Source organism: Electrophorus electricus, chromosome 19, assembly GCF_013358815.1.
Source record: "Electrophorus electricus isolate fEleEle1 chromosome 19, fEleEle1.pri, whole genome shotgun sequence".
In the NCBI taxonomy this organism is placed as follows: domain Eukaryota; kingdom Metazoa; phylum Chordata; class Actinopteri; order Gymnotiformes; family Gymnotidae; genus Electrophorus; species Electrophorus electricus.
The window spans coordinates 11,110,270-11,132,793 of NC_049553.1; the positions used below are offsets into that span (position 1 = coordinate 11,110,270).

Consider the following 22,524-nt stretch of genomic DNA (forward strand, 5'->3'; position numbering starts at 1 on the left):
TGAGGCAGCCAAGCAGCAGGGCAACCAAGCAGCAGGTCTTTGACGCAGTTTAGATAAGGTGAGAGCTCGGTGGCCTACTGCATACATGTAGCTCCTATCAAACATGGCTGTCAACAGAGGTAGTCACATGCTGGAGCAGGGGACAGAGGTCCTTACTCTCTGCAGTCCAGGCTATTATCTCCTTAGAGGTCTGACAGAGACATGGATCATGATGCTCCAGCCAGGGAAGCCGCTGAATGATGGTGTGATGTGGCAAATCTATCACATGCAGGGCAATAAATTGATAGTGATCTGGGTCAACCTGGAGCTGGAAGGGCTACTTGGTTTCATTTGCATTTCCTCTGAACCCAGAGGAAGGCCAGCTATATCGGAGATGTGCAGGGGAAGTTGGCAGGACTGCAGGAGGGCCAAGGCCAAACATGTATCTATGAAGCAGCTCGCGGCATCTGAAACATGAGCACAACCAGGTTCTGATAAAGTATAGAAGTATAAAGATATAAAGAGTGCCAAGAGGCTGCACCCAAGCTGAACACAGTATACTCAGAGACCATTGCACAACCTCCACTGCTGTCTCTTAGGGGCAGAACCCACCTTCGTGCATTCAGGAGAACCAGTTTGGCAGGTGTGAGCATTGACACTTGAATGTCATCACTTGTGATGTAGAAAGATGGCCAAGGAGATAAGCTCACCCAGACAACTAGTTCCATTTTAGTCCCCCTCATTCCAACCAATGGTAGATAGTGTGTCAAAGGGTGGTGAATTGCTTAGGGGATTGTGCCTCCAGCTCTGATTGCTTCCACAGAGTTCAAATCTCACTTCAAGAGATCTGTTGAGGGTATGCATGTTTGAATGAGCCTGTGACAGATGCCCCCATGTTTTGTCAACATTGACACAACTTACCTGAGCAATCAGATGGAAATATAAAAGTATTATAAACAAAGGCGGAGGAGTTAGTTTTGTCAAAGTACATACACCACAACATTTTAAGAAAATGTATGTAAGAAATGCATTTCTTACAAATGTGAAAAATATTTCCATTTGTTCCTAGACAAGAAAACCCGAGAGCATAATTCAGAAGTCCCAGCTTTGACAGATAGCACATAGGTACACACATAGGATTTCACAATGTTTAAATCACTTAATTACTTACTGTGATCTAAGCTTTTTCTGATAAAGAGATGACAGTATGACCTTGGAAGAGCGCCAGGGACTGAAGAAATTGCAACATCCACTGGGGCTTGATCTGGGGCAGCTGGAATGGCGCACACTGGAATAAGTGCATTCATGCCTGTAACAACCGAAAGCAGAATGATGGACAAATCAAGTATTGCTCAGATCTTAGGTACCACAGCCACACTAGAAATTAGCTGCATAAGAGCTTTGGTGGATGACATGATGGATGACCATCTACTTCCTCTCTAAACACCTACCTCATGCACAGAGTTTATTTTTTGGGAACCTCACAAGTTCACAGTTTTCTCTGTATATGAGATATGAAGAGTGATTCTGTTCATGTTCTGTATGTCTACCCCACCACTCCATATATCCATGTAAACTTGCTTGTTGGGTCAGTCTCATGTGTAGCATGATCTCAAATGTGTCATTCACATAATTTTCATGTTTGGACGTAGGTAAGTAACGTTTTTCACATCCATGTAAAATCCCAATATATTTTAGTGTACTGGCACAACAGATCCATTTCTCACTCACTAGCTAGGATTAAAGTCAGTCCCACCATTTATCGTTCTTGAACACACTGTTCATTGTTCAATGTACTACAACTCTTGCTTAAATAAATCATGATTATTATACCAATATGAGTGCAAATAAAATGCATTAACATAACTAATCTAAATACTTCAAGTATGAAGTCAATACAATAATGTCACTATAAGCCCATTAATTGTACATGTAAAACTAATATATTTTGCAAATTCAGATTTGCCTTAGCAAATTAGGTGGCACCACAGCTTAGTGTCCTCTTGTATAAATGTATAAAATCCTGGACACAACACTGAGTGTGCCTTTTTGGACTCACAAGTCTTCAAAGGCTTTTTTAGGCTATAGAATTTACAGTATTTAGGGTTTATATTTAGGGTTTAGGTGTACTTTGAACCTCAAGTACGGATCCGCTCGTGGAAGACAAGCATCGAGACTATTCTCTGTCCTGGCTCCCAGATGGTGGAACAAACTTCCACTGGCTGTCTGGATAGCAGAGTCCCTTGCAGTCTTCAAATGCAGACTGAAGACTTATCTATTTTTTTAATATTTAGAATGACCATTGATCCTGAACTTGCTGGGTAACCAAATATCTAGCATGCATCTTGTACTTATTGTTGTCTGAGATAGAGCTTATATGTGTTTTGCACTTCTAGGCCTGTATTTCAACAGTACTCTAGTTCAATGGAATCTTGAGCTCTAACCTACTGTACTGGCCATGAGCCATTCTATGAGTAAATGACAAAGCACTTTTGTAAGTCGCTCTGGATAAGAGCATCTGCCAAATTCCATAATTATAAGTGTACGTGTAAATATGGATGCTGTTGACATCCTGCCTGGGGCAGACCTGTGCATGTACCACCACTTAATTCTTTATTTTACAGTGTGGTAATAGGGTGCTGTTGTTCAACCATTATTTAATGTCTTTCATTCTTTCATTTCTATCAAATTAAGATAGAATATCTTTGGAGTGAAGTCATATTAGATAATATTAGATGAATCACACTCACTGAGTCTACGTCTCCAGGATGACCATGTGAGGCATGCCAGCATTTGACTGAGTGAAAGTTAGATTGCTATCTGATGGTTTACATCACCTACAAATATTGTACTTAGAGCAGGCGAGTGCTGATCATTGTGCTGACAACGGTAGGTTATCAGGGCTGCCCTCCTGGCGTCCCTGCTTCCGTGGTTTCCCGGTCGCGTCTGTTTTCCTTTGTGAGCCTGCTCTGTTCTTTGGTTTCGTTTTCGCCGCCCCTCATATGCTCCGTCGTTCCGGTCCGTGTTTTGTTTCTCCCTGTTCCTATGTTCGCCCTTGTCTTTGCTGCTTAAAGTTATCGGCCTTTCCACTGAGGAAAATAATGTCAACTGATTTTAGTTAGCTAGAGTAACTAGTAAGGTAACCCTCACTTTTGTCATCTGTATGCTATCAGTCAGGTTGTTAGCACAAGTAAACATATAATGGGTGTATCAAATTGTGAGCTGAATTTCAGTCTAGAAATCCCAAGAAATGTCAATATTAATGAATGATTGTATGCAGAAAAGAGAAGGAGCAAACTAGAGAAGTAGAGCAGGCTGGTGAGGAAACTGATATCTTAAGGCTTTCAGGTGAGAGTTCTGAATTATAATTTGGAATTATAGGGTGGCATCAGCATTGAAGTTAGTAGTAGGATGTGAAGCAAACCCCTGAAAGTCAGCATATGTGGGTCATGACATTGTTCCATAAGAATAAGATGTTTTCATAAGATCCTATTCACGCAATATTTAAAATTGCCCTCAAAAATAAATGAGACCAAAAATTTAACCAAATGTTTATATAATGTCATAAATCTGTTCAGTTAATGGAAATATGATCCACCACCAATGAAAAGGATTAAAACTGTCTATACAACAAGAAAATAAATTCCTTATGTCTCACAGTGAGGCTTTAAAGATACACTAGTCAAGTTTGTTTTTTTGTTTCTAGTTCTTGTGTTAAAAAAAATAATGTAATAAAAGGTTGTCTTAGTGTCTGACCTAAATGATTTATGCTTACAGTGGGACCCAGGCATATACAGTTTATTTGTTTGAGAGAAGATTTCTCATGCTCATATTTCCAAGAATCATGGCTTCTTAGATTAAACCACTTCCAAGGAATTTCATCATGGTTCTCTGTTACTTTGAAAGGGGCCATCTGGGAGGAGATTCAAGCAGCAAAGTCAATACTGTTGCTATTTTAAAAGGCAATGTTATTCTGATGAATCTGTTCTTGTTTAAATTACAAAATGACTGAGATTCAGAAGGTACAATTTTCAGTGAATCTACGAAGTAAAGAATGTTGAAATAATGAAACCATGAAATAATCTGTTTATGAAACCATGAAATAATCTGTTTATCTGTTTATAATTCTGTTTATAATTCAGCATTTTCATAGGTTTTGGACAGGAAAAGTATATATTGATTATTGTTATTTATTATTATCTATTATCATCTATTTCTGGTTGGTTTCAGTAGATAGGATATGTTCAGTAAGCCTTTACAGCAGTTGTCCTATTACTGTTGTTTCAGTTAAAGCCCAGGAAACCCAAATCTGTGTTATATTTGTATTCAGGTTAATCTTGCTCTTTTGCGCACACATTGTACATATCTAAATTATGTCCTATGAATGCTGTTCTAAAATCTACTACATGACAAATTTATTTCTTTTATGTGCTTAATTTATTTCTCCTCCTCTGAAGTAATATAGGTGGATGTAATGTTAGGTGACGCTTATGTATGTTACTTCAAAATGTACCAAAACATGCTTTAGATTAGGCTATATGTTAACTACAGGAAAATTTAAAGGTTGTCAATGATGGGCTAAGTAATTTTGCAATGAAGTTCAGGGACAGTGTCCTTATCGACAGAGCTAGCAGTTTGTGTCTATGTTTCTCGTTTTGCTTTCTTCCTGATAAAAGCAAAAAGTTTCTCTTCCATCAGCACCCATGAATGAGGCTTTACTAGGTGCCTCAGAAATCCTCACCAGTAGAGGCATATTCACACCAAGACCATTCTCAGCCAGGACTCACGAGCTAATGTTGTCATTTTTGAACGGTTTTATAAGTAGTTGTTGTTTTTTTTAAACTGACCATTTGCTGAATATTTTAAATTACACTAATCTGGTATCATACAAATATTTTCAACATTTTACAGTATTTTCCCTGGGCTTTTATTAATGCACTGTGCAGTGATGAGCATTTTCCAGGAGAGGAATTCTCTACTACCCACACAATCTTTTTCGACATCGAGGTTGACATTTGATGACGTTACAAGGAAACATGCCACATGCTTTCACTCAGGAGTCATGGCCACTCATATTTCTTGTGTAATCAATGCACGGCTTTCCAGTGAAGAGCCAGATGTGTCTTGGCAACTATTAATCCTTTAATCACCCTACTTAAATGTTAAACAGAAATGCTTTTAGATTAATCATGCTTTTGAACTTTTCAAAACAGTCCACAGAGACCCACAACTAGTCTGTATCCCGTTTTCACAATCCACAGTGTCCCCTAGCCAGACTGCATCTAGTTCATACAGTTCACAAAGACCCCAAACTAGTCTACATCCAGTCTGCACAGTCCACAAAGACACCCAACCAGTCTACATTGAGTGTCCTTTTCCTTGTCCCCTGGATACTTTAGCCCAGTTACAAGGAGCTCTGCAACCCTTAATGTTTTATTCTGTCCAATTGGATGAGAAACTAAAAGAAATAGCTGTGCTCTTATTACAATAACTTTGCTCATATTACAATAACAGTGCTCTTATTAGAATAGTTGTGCTCTTATTGCAATAACTGCTCTTATTAGAATAACTGTGCTCTTATTACAATAGCTGTGTTCTTATTAGAATAATTGTGCTCTTATTACAATAACTATGTTCTTATTACAATAACTGTGTTGTTATTAGAATAACTGATCTTATTGCAATAACTGTGCGCTTATTACAATAACTGTTTTCTTTTTAGAATAACTGTGCTCATTACTATAGCTGTGCTCTGATTAGAATAACTGTGCAGTTATTACAATACCTGTCCTCTTATTAGAATAATTGTGCTAATAATTGTGAAGAAAACCATCGGTAGTAAAAAATATTTACTAACGTTTTTCATGGAGAAATGTCTGGTCAAATGTTGATTGTAAACAATCATATAAAGAAATTAAAATCCAAACTCTATAAAGCCACATTCTGTTACTGCCAAGTTGTGTGAGTGCTTGTCTGGCTGTTTGCCATCTTGTTAGTGTGTGGAAGTGAATGTGTGTTCCTGCTTACTTCAGATGTGTTATCAGATTTTTACATGCTTGTTGAAATGAAGAGTTTGAAGTCAAGCTTTGAAGTTATTTCCAAAGGGTTTTATATTCTGATCACAGTGAGGAAAACAGCGAAACTCTTCTCTCATCAAGTATCAAAGTAGCCATCAAAGTAAATACTTACAGTATTTACTCAGTTTACTCAGTAGAGGTTCAGATGTAATTGATTATACATCATACATGCTACTTTATATGCTATATTATTTCCACTACATATTTGAAATGGATTAAAAAATCCAAGCAGTCCAGAGAAAAATACTTTTTAGGCAAATGGAACTGTGTAGATTAAATTCAATCAGCAGGACTGGTGAAGCAGAACTTCCCCCAAAATGCTCATTAGGAGACTCCAGGATGTCATACAACTATGGTTCTAGACCAGCCATCCAAATGAAAGTTAAACAATTGAATTGAAAGATTTTGCATTACAAAAAACAACAACAATAACAACAAAAAAAAAAACAGTGAGATGCGTGTATATGAGTACCACAACAATGTTATAATTGCTAGTTAGAAACTCAAAAAAGAGTGTGTTGGGGGTGATAAAGAAACCCTGGTGGATAATGATTTTTTAGAGTAGGCCTTTTTTCCTAAGTGACAATTTTGTGTGTCAGTTGTATAATCTTTGTTTATTTGCATTTTGTACACATCTGGGCACAAAGATAAATGACCAACAGCTACACAGCTAACTATAAGAACAACTTAGCAAAGTTATCAGTGCACCCACACAGAAGTGAAATATTGTAATATTGAAATGTAATGTAAATATTGAAATATAATGTAAATGTAAAATAATGTCACGGTATGTCACGGTATAATGTCCCAGATGTCTGTGTGTGTATGTGTTTGTCTGCATGGCCACACCCTCCCCGTGCATCGCACCCGTTCCTCGTTTCATGTAATCAGTGTGCATCTTCATAAGGTCCTGTTTATTCATTGATGTTTGTTGGTGTTTGATCTTACATCAGCCTGTGAGCTACGTTGCTTTCGTTGTGCGTAAATAAATGTCACGATGTTTTACACAGCTTGTTTCTGCATCCTGCCTAGCTACCCGCATTGCAAATATATGTTTTCTCTGTTGCTTTTTATGTTGCAGCAAAGAAAAATAAAAACTTTCTCCAAAGATAAAAAATAAACATAAGCCTAACAGAGACTTTTCAGGAAATACATTTTTTTGACAATATTTTGTTTTGGTAATGAATTGCAGCCTGTTCAAAAAGCATCTAAATTTGGTCTCAACCACCTTGTAGCTATACAACTGAAAAGCCCTTTTTTACAATATAAATTCACTTTGAAGGCTTTTCTCAGTAGACAAAATATTTAGTCAAATTTTGTCTTTTAGAAAATTATTGAAACATGATAATAAATGATATGCTGCAGCAGTTACACAAACAACAAAACGTCCACTATGAACACAGCACTGCAAAGTCTATCATCTATTCTGCAGCACACAAATAGCTCCTAAAACACAACTTGCTCATTAAAGATCTAAGACCAAATACTAATACTACACAACCTGAAAGGAACTGCTAATACCATAATGCCTGGGGGTCAAAACACCCACTTGACAAGCAATGATACTTACTATAAAAATATAATAGAATGCTTTTACCAAAGTAATGTGTGCTCACACTGCAGAATAAGACAACTATACATTAATGAACAAGTAATTTACCTAAAACGCCCCTCATTTAATCATTTCTCTGGAAAAAAACCCTCCACTGAACTTTCAGAGGAGGACATGTTGTGCAATCCTTGACTCTGGAGGCGGGAGTACTTATAAAAGCAGCAGGAGCACAGCTGTGAACAGCGAAGCATTGAAGCAAAGTAAAGCAAACCTTTTCTAAAACATGAACCCTACACCTCTGATCATCATTTTCTTAACCTGCTTGCTTTTGTCCATGGTGGAAGGTAAGCATTTTTGATTGATGTGTTGCTGTATTCACAATATTTTCGCAGAGAGTCATGTCAGTGGAAATGTGGTTGGACCTTTTGAAAAAATAATTTGTATTTAACAGTTGTAAAGATTAAGGATTTATCTTGTTGTTTTAATTTTTTTATTGGCCATTTGTGACTTAATCATGTTCTTCGGTGTAATGCATTGCAGTGAGAGGTCACATCCACGATGTATTTCATTTGCCCATTTATGAGTGCAATTATAAAATTGCTTAAAACTTCATTGGCTTGATTAAAAAAAGATTTTTAAAAAGTGTATGCAAATTATATCTGCAGTCTTACTCTGTGTCTCCATTGACATCTCCCTCTGTCACTCTTCTTACTAAAACCACAGGAATACCTTTGCACAAGGAACCACGATGCCGATGTATAAAAAACCAAAAGAAAGAAATCCCTCATCACAAGATTAAGAAACTGGACATCTTTTCCGCCAATTACATTTGCAAAAAAGATGAAATAATGTAAGTCATGATCAGCCACAATTAAATGATTGTAAAAGTTTATTATTACAAACAAAGCTGTGCTTGGGGGGACATCTCTGAGGCAAGTGCAATGCTCAGATGAGCAAACAGATATAATAAAGATGAAGTCACTACAAATAAAAAACTATTAAAATGTATTTGGAAAATAAGGCAGTGAGGTTTAGCCTAGTCTCTCTAAAATGTGAACAATTTCCCAGGACTTTAAACTGACATGTTTTCTCCCATATATAGTGCAACCCTCAAAAAGAGAGAACTTAAGATTTGTCTCAGCCCGCTTGAAGAATGGGTAAAGACTCTATTCAAAATGGTATGTTTCACATTTCAAGTTCACATTTCATGATTCTCATACATGTTGCTGTTAAGAATAATTTATAACCAAATTTTCTAATTTTTTTAGAATGGGACCCTTGAATTAAAATTCTACTGACATGAATAAGAAAGACAAGAAGACAGCAGTATGAATAAAGAAACATTTATTTTAAAATGGTGTACATTAAATAGAAATTTGTTTTTTTTTTTCTACTCATTATATGAGGACATTCATCTCGTGTTTTTTGTTCTATACTAACACTGTAATAATGCATATCAGTACATCGGCAAATGAAATGAAAATGCAATGTCTACAAAATGTCTACATTTTAAAAGTGATTTATATGTTATGTATTTTTATAAACATGTAACTAATATTTATAAAGCGTTTTTGAACAGTCATATTGAAATCAGTCTTGAGTGTGTGAAAGCTATCAGATTCATAATATAATATTAAGATTAAAGAACTCTGCAACTGACATGCACAATATACTGTAGTGGACAAGACATAACCATGACAACCAGACAGGGCATCACTAGACCCAATTTAATAGGACACATGCGTCAGTAAACTGTTTCCACGCCCCATGGTAAAAGGCCACAAAAGCCACAGGCCTTTATGTTTTAACCTGGATTGTTATTTTTTCCAAACACCAAACATTTCATTCAGAACCAGTTTCTCTGTTCACTATACAGAGCTGGCAGTAGAAACTGACCTATACTAGTATTTCAAAGCAAGTCAGATAATGCATCCATTTTAAGACTAGCCACAAATACTCAGGGCAGTGGTAGCTCAGTGGTTAAGGTACATGATTAATCAGAAGGTTTCCAGTTCAAGCCCCACCACTGCAAAGGTGATACTGCTGGATCCTTGAGCAAGGCCCTTCACCCTCAATTACTCAAGTTGTATTCAGTCATAATTGTAACTTGCTTTGGATAAAAGTATCAGGTAAATGTGAATAACCATTTAACCTAAAAAAACACACATATTAGACCTCTAAAGTAAAGGTGTTAGATTATTAAGTTAGGAAAGGCATTGGGTATGTTATCTTAAGGGAGCATTACTAAATAGACAAACTTGTAAAATGAGAAATATAACCAGCAACTCTTGGCATTGCATGGCAACAGTTCGCATCATACTTTGAGGAACAGCCATATCAAGTGACATGGTGGGGATCCATGTCTGTTCCATGCAGTCTCTCCACTGGTCTCACAAGGCTCCGGACTTGCTCCTTTCCTGTTATCCATCTATACCTGCTCTCTTAGTGAGGTCATATCCTCATATGTTGTTTCATGATACTCAGTTGATGTTCTCCTTTCCTCCTTCTGATGCTCAGCTTCCTGCTCGTATCTCTACATGCCAGGCAGGCATCTCTTTGCAGAAGGAAGCTCATCACTTGAAACTAAATCTCAGTAAGATGGAGTTGCAACATATATCCCTTGGTGTGCCTTTCTATGTCAAGACCTTGTGATCTCACTAGAGAATCCGTGGTTTAAGTGACAAGGCACACAACATTGGGGTACTATTGGATAACCAACTATCATTCTCTTTTCATGTTGCTAACTTAAATCAGTAAAGAAGGGACCTCCTCAGCAGCATCAGGAAAATCTGACCACTTCTCCCCACAGAAGCCACATGCTTGTTCAGTCCCTTGTCATTTCAAGGCTGGATTATTGCCACTCACTCCTAGGAGACCTTCCCCTATGGGACACCAGACCACTACAACATGGCCTGTCTTCAACGTCTTGTTCTCCCATGTTCTCCTGGCAGCATTCCCTCTACTGGTTCCCTGCAGTGGCTCACATCAGATTTAAAACACATATGCTGACCTACAAAGTCATAACTGGATCAACTCCCATATAACTACAGGCACTAATCAAACTCTCTTCTGCACCACACTGCCTTCAAACATCCAGCAGAGCTCAACTTGAACCACCATCCCTCAAGGCACAAAGAAGACTCATACTCATACTCATATACTCATCTCTCTCCTGGCAGCTAGGTGATAGAATGAATTCTCACTGGCTGTCTATACAGCTGAGTTACTGGCTACATACTGAAGATTCTTTGTAAATGCGTATGTAAATGTCACTGCAATATAGTCCGTGACACATTATTTGTAAATGCATATGTAAATGTCACTGTAGTATAGACTGTGGCACATTATTTGTTGTGTGATTACTTTGCGCATAATAATAATGTTAACTGTAAAAGTATACTTATACATATCTCAGTCCAGTAGGAGAATAAAAGGTAATGACAAACTCCCCATTTGAGACACGTAAGAATCATATTTAAACAACTCATAATATAGGCAGGGCATGTGCAGAGCATTTTTTTAAATAGCAAAAGTGACAGTAAAACAGCAACAAACAGTTCAAGGGGGGAAAGTCTGAAAGATTGAGTCAAACAGACTAGAACAGGAAGAACTAGCTACTAAAGGCTTGATAGGAAAGAAAAACCCCAAACAAAACATGAGTCACAACACAGCACTAGACTAGAAAAACATGACTTAGAAAATCAATGGATAACTAGTGAACAACTTAAGAAAGAATCACTCTGTGGTATGTGGAACAGGTGAATCTTATGAAGGGTGGGGACGGAGGCAGAGTTGGTGGTCAGCAGGCTGTGGAGGCAGAGGACTGGACTGAGACAGGGGCAATGTCAAGGGTGCAATATAGGAGTATGTTTATTTATTCATGAATGTGGTATTTGTTGATGCATAATTTTGAAAAACATTTGCATGAGTCTTAATTTCAGAATTTATTAGTAAAGATATTGCATCATGAACATGGTGTTGCTTTAAACGCATTAAAAGAAAGAGAGCGAGAGAGAGATAGAGAGTATGTGTCTGTGTGTGCATGTGCGTGCGTGTGTGTGTGCATGTGTGCATGTGTGTGTGTGCGCGTGTGTGTGTGTGTGAGTATTCTGGGCATTTCAGCCACTGGCTAAAGTCATGAGATCCACTGCAATGCATTATAGCTCATCACAGTTTTTTTGTAGTGTCTGAAATTACATGACTAGTATAGACCTAGACACACTTAAAAACTATACACTGCACATTTAAGTTATTGTACACAATACCACTTACAAAATGAAACATTGTTACCATAAAGGTCAAGTTGTGGGTGATAGAGCTCAGTGACCACATGTTTATAGTGGCTGGGTCAGGATGTTATCAGTTGTGATATTGAAGAAATGGCAGTTTCTACATACTTCAGAGGGACCTCTTGAACTTAGAGACCCACAAAAAGCACATGCAAGACATGGGTCATGCAGCTGATTGAGTGTGAATGACTAAAGTGATATCACTTCTGTGTTTACACAAGTGCAACATGGACAAACACATGCACACACACACAGCCTTAGGGAAGTACACAAAAATCCCTGTTGTAATGGTCATATGATTGTTGTTAATATAAGCTTTAAGCTTGTGTGCTGTGTTACAGAGAGCAAATATTTTTTCATTGTTTTCAGACAAAAGTTTAAATTACACCATGAGGGTTTTTCTCCTGTTCATTCTAATGACAAATGGCCTTCTCTTCAGTTATGGTAAGTAACTGTTTACATTTTTAAATGCACAAAATCCAACAAAACACCGCATCTGAAATGATCTTTTTTGTTTGTTGTGATATTTGTATAGATTTATACTGCTTAAATAATTTCATCCATAATGGGTTCCAGGATTTTTTAATTTTGTTTTTACATATAATACATTTTTAGTTTTAGTTTTACTGTCTGGACAGAACTGGTGCTAAACCTTTCAATATATTTATGAAAACAGTTTTGAATTGTTATTTCAATTTATTCTACAACTAGGAATGCATTCCTTGATGAATAATATGTCATATTATGTGCATTTCTATTTAAAACATTCAGAATATTACACTAGAGTTCTGAGTCCTACATCTTATGTAATTTGATTTATATTTTTATTACAAATCTCTTTGGATTGAGCAGAAACAGGATGTTGAGTGTCCTGGCTCTAACATCTTTATCAGCAAATCTGTTACTCAACTGCACTAAATGTACTGATCCTTGCAACATTTTTTCACTTCCAGTTCCTTTTCTCTACTGTTTCCTTTGAGCTCCTCACTCATTAATACTCCTTTCACTGACATTGTGCCCTTTGCTCTTTGCCCTTGCTGAGATAGTACACACACACACACACACCACACACACACACACACACACACACACACACACACACAGATACACACACACACACACACACACACACACACACACACACACACACACACAGACACACACAGACACACAGACACACACACAGACACACACACACACACACACACACAAAGTGAATTTCCAGACTCACCTACTATCGTTAATATATTTACATTTTACGTTTATGCCATTTTGCAGATGCTCTTATTCAGAGCAGCTTGCAAAAGTCATGGAGTGTGACTTTTCTTTGCTGCTTATATAATACCCTCTGTAAGCTTTTGTTTTTGCTTTTCAGCATTGCAGCCACTTGGAAAAGGTTACAACAGCCGCTGCATGTGTCTGCAGCTAGAGACCAGGATCATCCCTCCCCACAGCCTCCGAAGTGTAGAGATCATCAACAGAGGTTCTCATTGCAAAAACATAGAGGTCATGTAAGTATTGAAATCATTTACAGACTGATAAATGTGAAGAAATTAAGGTAGTGACAAACATCCACATTTATCTATGTTATTCCAACACATTTAGCACCAGAAACGTGTAAACATGCTGTTTCATAAGTTCCTACTGATCCCTATTCATTGGATACTTCAATTTGAATGCCTAAAGGTTAACCTCAGATATGAAAAAGTTATATATGTTTTATATATAATGTTTTCTCAGTGCTGGCTTGGTGAGTGGAGAGAGGATTTGTCTGAATCCTCGGACTGTATGGGTTAAGAAGCTTGTTCACTTCATTGAAAAGAAAAAAAATGAGACAAAGAAATTATAAAGAGGACTTGAGAAGAACCTGAAGGCATTATTGGGTACAATGACCTCTGACATATCCCACAAAATGCCCTGTGGAAAGTAGTTGTCTGTGGCTTGGTTAAACAGAGAAATTATCCCTTTGTTCAAATCAGTCTTTAAGCAATTATTCACTGCTGTGCTACATCATCTACTGGGCCCACTGACCCTAAATGTTTTAATACATGGGTGTTTTGCCCACTGTTTATACATATCTTGTCTTGATAGCAGCTTAACATTCTAAACTCATTTACAGTCTGCCATGACAGTGTAAAATTTTTTATTGACAATAACAAAAATATTAAATGTATGCTTATGTATCTTATTTTGTTTGTCATATATCTAACACAACAATACTACAACAGTATTCTTAAACAATTTCAACATTATGTTACTGGTAAATAAAAAGATTGAGGAATACTAAGGAGATAAGGTCTATACAGAATGTTCTTTTAATATTTAACTTTACAGAATTTTACATTGCTCCTTCTAAAAAACTGAATTGCACATATAACATTTTACAACCAAGAGCAATCAAAGAACAATTAAGCACTTCAGTTCAGTCAAAGCCTGAACATTCAGTGACCATCTTGACAATGCACCAGAGCACTTATTTCAAGTCATACAAGACCAGGCTGCTGTATCTCTGAAGGAGAAAAGATCTATATACTCAAAACTTGTAGGTGAAATTTTGTTTTAAATACATATTTCCAGTCAACTCGTACAAGCTGAAAAGAATGGCACAAAAACTGGGCTCTTTTGATCTAATAGCAAAAAAGTAGATTTTTCAGGTTGCTCTGACTTCTACGCATGCACATATCTCTGCAACAAAAGGGACAAAGATTTGATGACACTGAACTTAAAATATGAGAGGCCTAACTTTTTCACAGTTACTCCTTAACTGACAACACGATTGGCAATTAAAGTTGTAACATGCTATGATACGGCCTACACGCTGAGCTCTATGAACTTTCCCATTCCATTCATGTAGCAGATGACTAGTCTCCTCACATAGAATGTCTCTGGTTCAGTCTGGTTCAGTTCTCAATAATCAAATGCACAAGTGCCTGATCGCCAGGTTAAATATAAAGGCTGCCATGCAGTCTATGAAAATGCAAAGCTGTGCAGAGTGATTGCTATGACTAGAAAGCACAAGTACATAGGAACATAAAATAGGTGACACAAGCAACATAAAATAGGTGACACAGTTATGGGGGAAACAGTTGGGGGGGGCGCGCAGTGAAGTGGCCAGGCTTCTTTAGCTACATGTGCAAAGCAGCATGCCTTAAGAACTTAAGCAATCACTAAAAACAGTATAACTGTGCATGTATTCTTCCAATCATTCATTTACTTCTTTGGAAGTATGGGAAATATGCCAGTACCAAAAAAGTCCTTGTTATTTTTGGATTTGAGATGCACAAATATGCAATTCACTGAAGCGATTATAACTTCTCTGCTAGCTTGAATGATAACCAACTCTGCTGGTGAAGATTGTTTTGGCAGGCTTGATGACTTTATGAGCAGTATGAGCAATATTGAGATGGATGTAAGTTCTGATAAGATATACTTCTCAAGAATAGCAGTCACAGAAGAAACCAATTGTCAAGAGTCATTAGAAATAGGCAGCAGACGAAGTGAATAATTGGCACCATAGACAAAATGAGAAACACAAAAGCAGAAAAAACAAGTACTAATGATGTGAAAAGATAAAGCAGGAGAGAGACTGGGGGAAATGTTCCACGACACAGGGAAGAAACAGGGCTTGGCTTGTTCTTGGCTTGTCAATGATAACCAAACAAAGTCTTAAGAATGAAAACAAGAAAAGCACCTTTCAGTTAACTGACATTATGCCTTTGGCTTCAGTTATTGGCACAGCACCTAGTTTGAATTAATATACCTGAAACAGTGAAAACAGTGGTACCGCCGTTAAACAATATATAGTTCAGTCTTTCTTTCTTAAGTGAATATTGCTTTTCTTTTGCATGTTGTGTCACCTAATTGATGTCAAGAGATAATGATCATGTACACTGTAAGATCTCATTACCTGAGATCATCGCACACAGGACAGGGAGTGAAAACACAAGATGATATCAGGTCAGGTCAGGATAGCATTTATTTTCGACTTTTTTCATGTTCTATTATATTGGCATATTCTATGCATTTCATAAAACCACAAATTAAAAATATGCAAAAAAAATTGCAAAAACAATTTTGTAATAAAAGTTACATATGCAAAAAATATATCAAAAACATTATTTTGTTGTTGTTTTTGCTTTTTACAGAGATTCTGTGTATAATGACATAACCATATTTAAACTAAATTGACTGGATTCTTTCACGCAGGCTCCTCGCATTTCCCTCGCCAGCCGCCGGTAGGAACTCTCGCCGGATTATTAGTCCTCTTATTAATACATTTCTCCTTTCCTTGTTTGCCTGTGTATAGATTTACCTCATTGTATCCGTAGGTTCTTTGGTGGTGCACTGGATAAATATTTGTAAACCCATTTCTTTATGTAGAAATCTAGAACTACATTCGTAATACGATTTTATGCGTTTGTGTTTAAAATGACTGATTCCATATATGCTTATATATAAATCTATGTGGATTGAAATAACCATAGACATGCTGTGGTTTGACGTCAGCAACATGCGACACAGACGTTCGCTACCGTTTCTCAGAAAGTTTAGCCATATCTTGTGTCTTGTAGATTTTATTGTTTGGGTTTGGGGCTTTTTAAACTCCGGTTTCTAGGTGCGTTTTATCTACAGTTTTTTTCTACTACCGTAGTAGGCTAAATTAGATTTCGTATTGTTCTGTGCCGCGTTGCCTTATGAAAGTTTGCCCTTCCAGCCCGCAGCGGAAGATTCCGTCTCCGCAATGAGCAGCCCCGTGGAGAAAAGCTCCGTTTTTGAAGACTGGCAGCAGACGCACCTCAGTAACGACTTTTTATCCGACATGATTGAGTCTCTCAATATTGACGTGGACCAAAGCTCTAGTGCAACAAATAGAGAGGAAACATGCTCTGTAAGTTACATTTCAGTCGTCACTAATGTTGAACTACAACAGGGTTGTCACCATGTGATGCCCACGCTTTAGTTGCTGCGGTCATTAAAATAGTGGCCCATTCAATAGGAAAGTGCTCCATTAGTGCTACAGCATCTAATGATACTAAACTGTGTTCAGTACTGTACTGTCATATCATAAGAATTTCTGGCCATGCTTTGGGCAGGAAACCCGATGACCACATTTACAGTTGGACACACTAATGTCTACTGTATTATGCTATTACTACATACGTTGATGTTTGTTTGAACATAGGTATGCATGATGGTGTGTTTTCTTGGTGTATTTCATGTGTCAATCGTGCAGAGAAATGTCATGAGAAAGCAGCGGAACTGGGAGAGGACGCTAGAGGTGAAGAAAAGCAAAAGGAAAGAGGAGAAGCGGAGGAGGAAGCAGAACCTGCGAAAGAAAAGTGGTTCGCTTTTGTACTCTAATGAGAATGGGTTTCATGAGCCTAGATAAGAGGCACCTGGAATCTTACACCTAAACATTATAAACTGAACGTTTCTCACTTAATCCTGGTATTTGTTTAATTTACCCAGAAAGCAATGTGGCATATGAGTCTACCATTTTAATTATTTGGCATTCCAACTGATATGTAATATTAAGTTTAATTACTGATACATATTAATATTTGCTATGCCATGATGTGCTATATTATGAAATCAAATCATGTTGAAAACATCTTTTTAAATTAAATAAGTTTGTTTATGGCTAACATGATAGTGTTTTTGTAAGTTTCCCCACTAGTACATTACATTGCAGCTGGTAATTGGAGCTGTTGTCTGCTACAGTATACTAAGCAGATAGGATAGACACTCCTTTACAAATGGGTTTATAAAGCAAATGATCTGCTGTTCCCATACTCTCAAGTGGCAGTGTTTCCATTATTTTCCTTTGGAAATACTGTGGTCAAATTTCTTTCCCCTTCACTAATTTTGAATTTGCTTATAATGTGTAATGTCTCTTATGTCTCTCATGTAGACATTGTGCCCGAGTTCAGTAAACGTGTTGTCAAGGCAACCATCAAAGAGCGCCTAGAAGAGGCTAGAGTCACTGGACCAAGACTGTGTGTGGATCTGAGTATGACTGACTGCATGTCCCACAAAGTGAGTGTCAAACTTGAATTGTTGCTTTATAGGCCAACTTAGAAATGAGAAGCTGTTTTAATTGGACTGTGTTTATTTCCATGTAAAACACTTATATTACACACAAACACTAATGCAGTATAACATTTATGCCAGTAAACATTAATAAAATATAAAATTTTAACACATAAATCAGATTCACATTTAAAGGTAAACTACCAATAGCAGAACACTTTTAAAATTTTGATAGTGAATCTTCAAGTGTCATAATATGCTTTGTAGTCTGTTATTTAATTTGTTTTCACGCTATCCCTTTGCCTAAAGGAAATCAGTCATCTTGCAGGTCAGATAAGAAGACTCTATGGTTCCAATAAGAACGCCCTTCAGCCGTTTCACCTCTTTCTGACGGACATGAGAGAAGAAAGTCTTCTTTATAAGGAATGCGTCCGAATGAATGCCGGCTTCCTGAACTATCTGGTCAGTGCTGAATGCGAATGACTAAACATGTCATTCAACCAAGCATCAGGCTCCAAGCAAAGCTTAGTAGAGGACACAGAGTAGAACTGATCAAAAGGTTTGCTTAATCAAGAATGAATGTGTTGTAATTGGATGTGATTATCAATATTGGTACTCCTTGACTAATTTATTCTTTTTACAGTGCAGATGGATGTTACTGAGAAGAGTTGGACAGATCTCTTTCCTTTTGAAGACATCATTTATTTAACTCCAGATGCAAGTGAAGGTTTGTGCTTTACATTACTTAATGTATTGAAAATACCTTAAGGAGTTTAGAAAACTAAACCAACATCAATGAATTTCCATGCCAAATCTGAGACTTGTACATAACATTTCAGCTTTAGAACAAGTAGATGGAAGCAAGGTGTATATTCTTGGAGGCCTAGTGGATGAGAGCATTCAAAAAGTAGGTGTCATTTTCTTAGACAATTCGCTTGCCTACCATGTAACAACGGATTATGTGTTGCTGATAAACACATTTCTGTTGTATTCAAATTTTATTGCAAATTGAAAAGCCATCTGTGAATGAGATTTTGCTCTGCTGTGTAATTTTAATGTATTAGAGATGACCACTGACTGTTGTTCCCAACAGAGAATAAGCTACAGCAGGGCAAAAGGTCTTGGAGTGCACACAGCGAGGCTGCCCATTGATGAATACATGGTGAAGAGACCCAACCCCAAGAACTTCCACTCCAAAATCTTAGCCATTAACCAAGGTGTGCTCCTCTCGTTTGTGCCAGGGCAGTGGTAGCTCAGTGGTTAAGGTGTTGTACTTGTAATTGGAAAGTTGCCAGTTGAAGCTCCACCGCTGCCAAGTTGCCACTGTTGCGTCCCTGAGCAAGGCCCTTAACCCTCAATTGCTCAAGTTGTATTCACTCATAATTGTAAGTCACTTTGGATAAAAGCTTCAGGTAAATGTAAAGTAATGCTTCCATGCTTTGATGAGTTACCAGTCCTGAGTAGATAAGTAACATGTATGTGCATTTATATTTTTGTAGATAATTTTTAGATAAGAGATCTAGATAAATCTTTCATGTGTAAATGTTTTGCTGTGTTCCATAGTGTTTGACATCCTGCTGACTTATCGTGACACTGCATGCTGGAGCAGAGCGCTGAGTGCTGGATTTCCACTAGGAAAGGGCTACATGCTGTCTCCTGGAGCCACTCCACAAGCAGCCCAATGTCCAAGTCTCCAGTGATACCAATAACCCATCACCAGGGATGGGTGCATGCAGAAAGCTTCAAGTGTTTGGCCTTTGAGGTCCAGCAACAGCTATGCACCAAAAAGAAACTATGATTTAGCTGATTAAACTCTGAAGCAGAATAGCAGAAGAATGACTGGTTGCTTGATTGATTGATCGATCAGACAGTGCTAAAATTATATTCAGTACTTGGGATCGCCCATGGCTGGATTAACTGTAGATTAATGAGCTGTGAGTGCCCCACACCAATGGGTTAATCGTAAAAGGTATCTTTTATCTGTCTTACTAGGTAAAAGATAATCTGATTGACTATTATAGTATTTAAACTGCAATGTTTGCAAAAGACATGACACAATATAAGCCATCCATTCTGTTGGAGGAGCAGTAGGCCTAACATTTGCTCACATGATCGTAACTAACAAGAATAGTGTTCTGTGGAAAGTTTAACCCTTCTGGATTCTGTGAGGTGATCACTGAAACTCCCGAGGAGACTGAGCAAATTAATTGTTGCTGTGGCGTATGCACCGTGACATGTAACACATTCCCTTTGCTAAGTGCGCTAAGTGAATGTATGTAACTACTGTTTCACAGTCAGCAACTTTCCCTTGAGTAAATAAATTAGCCAGTCATATCTAGTACATTGTCAGACAACTACCTTTGAATATTAAGAAAAAGACAAATAGATATCTGGTCTTGGATATTTTGTGTTAAATGTGTTTCACTAATTAATGGGATGTAATGTATAGAATTAACTAGGTAATGTGGGTTATTGTTTTTAGCTAGGTAGCTACCACACGCTGCATTATACTACTGTCATAGCTATTAGCGATGGGTATTCCGACTATTTTTATTGAGTTAATTCAGTTGGCTAATCTCATCTATAGCGCTGATTCTTTTAGCTGCCAAAGAGTTTTTGATTAACTTGCAGAGTATGTTTTGTAGGGATTTTATGACGATTGTTTTATCACGACTTGATGAAGCAGTGTATAAACATTACATGACATCTAGCGGAGAGGTTGCAGATTACACCCAGTTGAATACGTCCTACCATTCCTTCTCAATGAAAAAAAAAAAGTTGTGTTGTGCTCTGTCCAAAAAAAACAAACAAAGACATTTACTGAAGGTGCGTGAAGCAAACAGCAGAATAGAATGTCCGCAAAAATGAAGAACGTTGCCCACACACTACCTAAAAGATTAGCAAAGTCCAACATAAGTTGTAATTAATTCTATAAGTGCGAGCTAAAACAAACGTTTCAGGTACATGCTATCGTCAATGCTCATGGGAAACCAGCTTGCACCCTATTCACCTTTTTTTGTAGGCTAAAAATGATTAGGCTACACCTGTACAGGTGGTGTAATTAATGTCTTAAAGAGACAGTGACAGCAGAAGAAAATTAATAAAAATATATTAAGAAATGGCAATGTAGCCTCTTACAGTAAAAAAAAACCCAAAACTATTTGAGGTCTTCATTCATCAAACATGGAAGCCAACTCGCAAATCCAAAATATCTCCCTGTGTAATAATCTTTTGTCACGGTCTTCCCTCTTTGTATGTCAACCCGCTCGATACCTAGGAAAAGTAAACCTAGAAGAACCTAGAAGTGTTTGGACGATCCAAAATGGCGAGTATCGGAGTAGTATATTCATTGTGATATAACATTTTGATATATAGGCATAATCCAAACTTTCAGGGTACATTTCTTTAGGTTTTTTTTTAAAAAAATATTTTTAGTTTGGCGATGTGTTTTGAAAGTGTGGCGTCACTCTACCCGGAATTATATACGTTTAACTTTTTTTTTTTTTTTTTTAAATAAAAGCGAAAGATTAGTACTTTCTCAAATATTGAAATGCTAGTTACGTTTTATGTGCATAAATGCAAATTTGACAATGCAAAACCTACGTTTTCTGATGATTTTATATAAACTGAAGAATATGTAAAAACTAAAGTGTGAAAATAAGAAAGCTATATTTAAGTGTAATTAAATTTAAACGTCGGGATAATAATAATAATAATAATAATAATAATAATAATAATAATAATAATAATAATAATAATACGGTAGAACATTTCGAGAAGGTAGGAAAGATAGTCCAAACGCCGGAACTCGAAATATGCTACTATTTTCTTGAGGGCTTGTTTAACAGACGTACTTCCATTTTAACTTCATAAACTGATTCAGAATTTAGTGTGATTAACAGAAATCAAAATGAATTTCTTTGTCAGTTTTTATTTTCTGGTTAGTGTTTAGCGTTGCACTTTATTATATGCCTAGTATTTGCGAACTGAGAACGTTTTAATGCAGAGCGAACCATTTCCGTTTACAACATCTTTACTGAGCCAATGAAAACAGAATATAACAAAATATGTTTATCAAAGAAAAGCATTCTGGGATGCTAAGATTACTTGCATTTAAAGACATTTCTGCTTTTACTTTAAATACAATTTAGAAAATAATATGCATTTCAGATGGAAATTCGTTTTAAAGCTGCAGAAAATTGCGATCATTCGGACTTTCTAGTTTTGTCTAATGTCGGCCCATAAGCCCTTACCATATTCGTAATTTATGGTTTCCTAGAAGTACTAGTCAGACGAGACGGTACTGCAATTAAGACTATACTTTCAGGGATCATTTCTATAGTTTCTAACTTTGGAGTGTGATTTGAAAGTGTTAAGTCTCCCTATCCACGATGAAGAGTGATAATGTGTTCTTCAGAGCGTGATTCGGGTTTTTGATGACTTATGTTATCTTAAATCATTGATGACCGTTCTATATCTCTATGAGTTATAGATGAAGAGCACGTAATCAGAGTGGTAGGTTTAGTCAAGTGAAAAATAGACAATTTTAAGTTTTCCTATTGTATTTAACGTAAGTTCTAGTAGTGATTAGTTAATT

The 22,524-nt window shown here is 37.0% G+C and overlaps 3 protein-coding genes, 1 long non-coding RNA gene and 1 other non-coding gene across 6 annotated transcripts; 4 read left to right on the top strand and 1 right to left on the bottom strand.

The window, feature by feature from the left end:
• Positions 1–594: 594 nt before the first annotated feature.
• On the bottom strand, positions 595–2,922 carry LOC113585168. The gene is made up of 3 exons (XR_003411481.2): positions 2,730–2,922; positions 1,151–1,288; positions 595–826 (listed from the first exon to the last, which is right to left on the bottom strand). It is a non-coding gene; the product is annotated as an uncharacterized LOC113585168 (long non-coding RNA).
• A 4,919-nt stretch (positions 2,923–7,841) lies between these two features.
• Positions 7,842–9,190, top strand: cxcl8b.1 (chemokine (C-X-C motif) ligand 8b, duplicate 1). Its single transcript, XM_027022512.2, has 4 exons — positions 7,842–7,952; positions 8,332–8,458; positions 8,711–8,786; positions 8,877–9,190. Exons 1-4 carry the CDS (start codon positions 7,892–7,894, stop codon positions 8,904–8,906), a joined length of 294 nt encoding a protein of 97 aa, XP_026878313.2. The 5' UTR covers positions 7,842–7,891; the 3' UTR covers positions 8,907–9,190.
• Positions 9,191–12,143: 2,953 nt separating this feature from the next.
• cxcl19 (chemokine (C-X-C motif) ligand 19) lies at positions 12,144–14,085 on the top strand. The gene is made up of 3 exons (XM_027022509.2): positions 12,144–12,341; positions 13,273–13,408; positions 13,638–14,085. The coding sequence occupies exons 1-3, from the start codon at positions 12,287–12,289 to the stop codon at positions 13,744–13,746; spliced, it is 300 nt and encodes a 99-aa protein (XP_026878310.1). The 5' UTR covers positions 12,144–12,286; the 3' UTR covers positions 13,747–14,085.
• Positions 14,086–16,209: 2,124 nt separating this feature from the next.
• Positions 16,210–20,265, top strand: trmt10b (tRNA methyltransferase 10B). 2 transcript variants are annotated; one of them, XM_027022501.2, is made up of 9 exons: positions 16,210–16,512; positions 16,612–16,785; positions 17,131–17,239; positions 17,809–17,933; positions 18,237–18,389; positions 18,576–18,654; positions 18,767–18,834; positions 19,021–19,144; positions 19,491–20,265. In XM_027022501.2, the coding sequence occupies exons 2-9, from the start codon at positions 16,639–16,641 to the stop codon at positions 19,625–19,627; spliced, it is 942 nt and encodes a 313-aa protein (XP_026878302.2). In that variant the 5' UTR covers positions 16,210–16,512; positions 16,612–16,638; the 3' UTR covers positions 19,628–20,265. The 2 variants fall into 2 exon arrangements, with proteins under 2 accessions (XP_026878302.2, XP_026878303.2); XM_027022502.2 differs by having other exon boundaries at positions 16,210–16,785; positions 17,131–17,236.
• A 1,973-nt stretch (positions 20,266–22,238) lies between these two features.
• On the top strand, positions 22,239–22,444 carry LOC113585179. The gene has a single exon (XR_003411484.2). It is a non-coding gene; the product is annotated as a small nucleolar RNA U3 (small nucleolar RNA).
• The last annotated feature ends 80 nt before the right edge of the window (positions 22,445–22,524 follow it).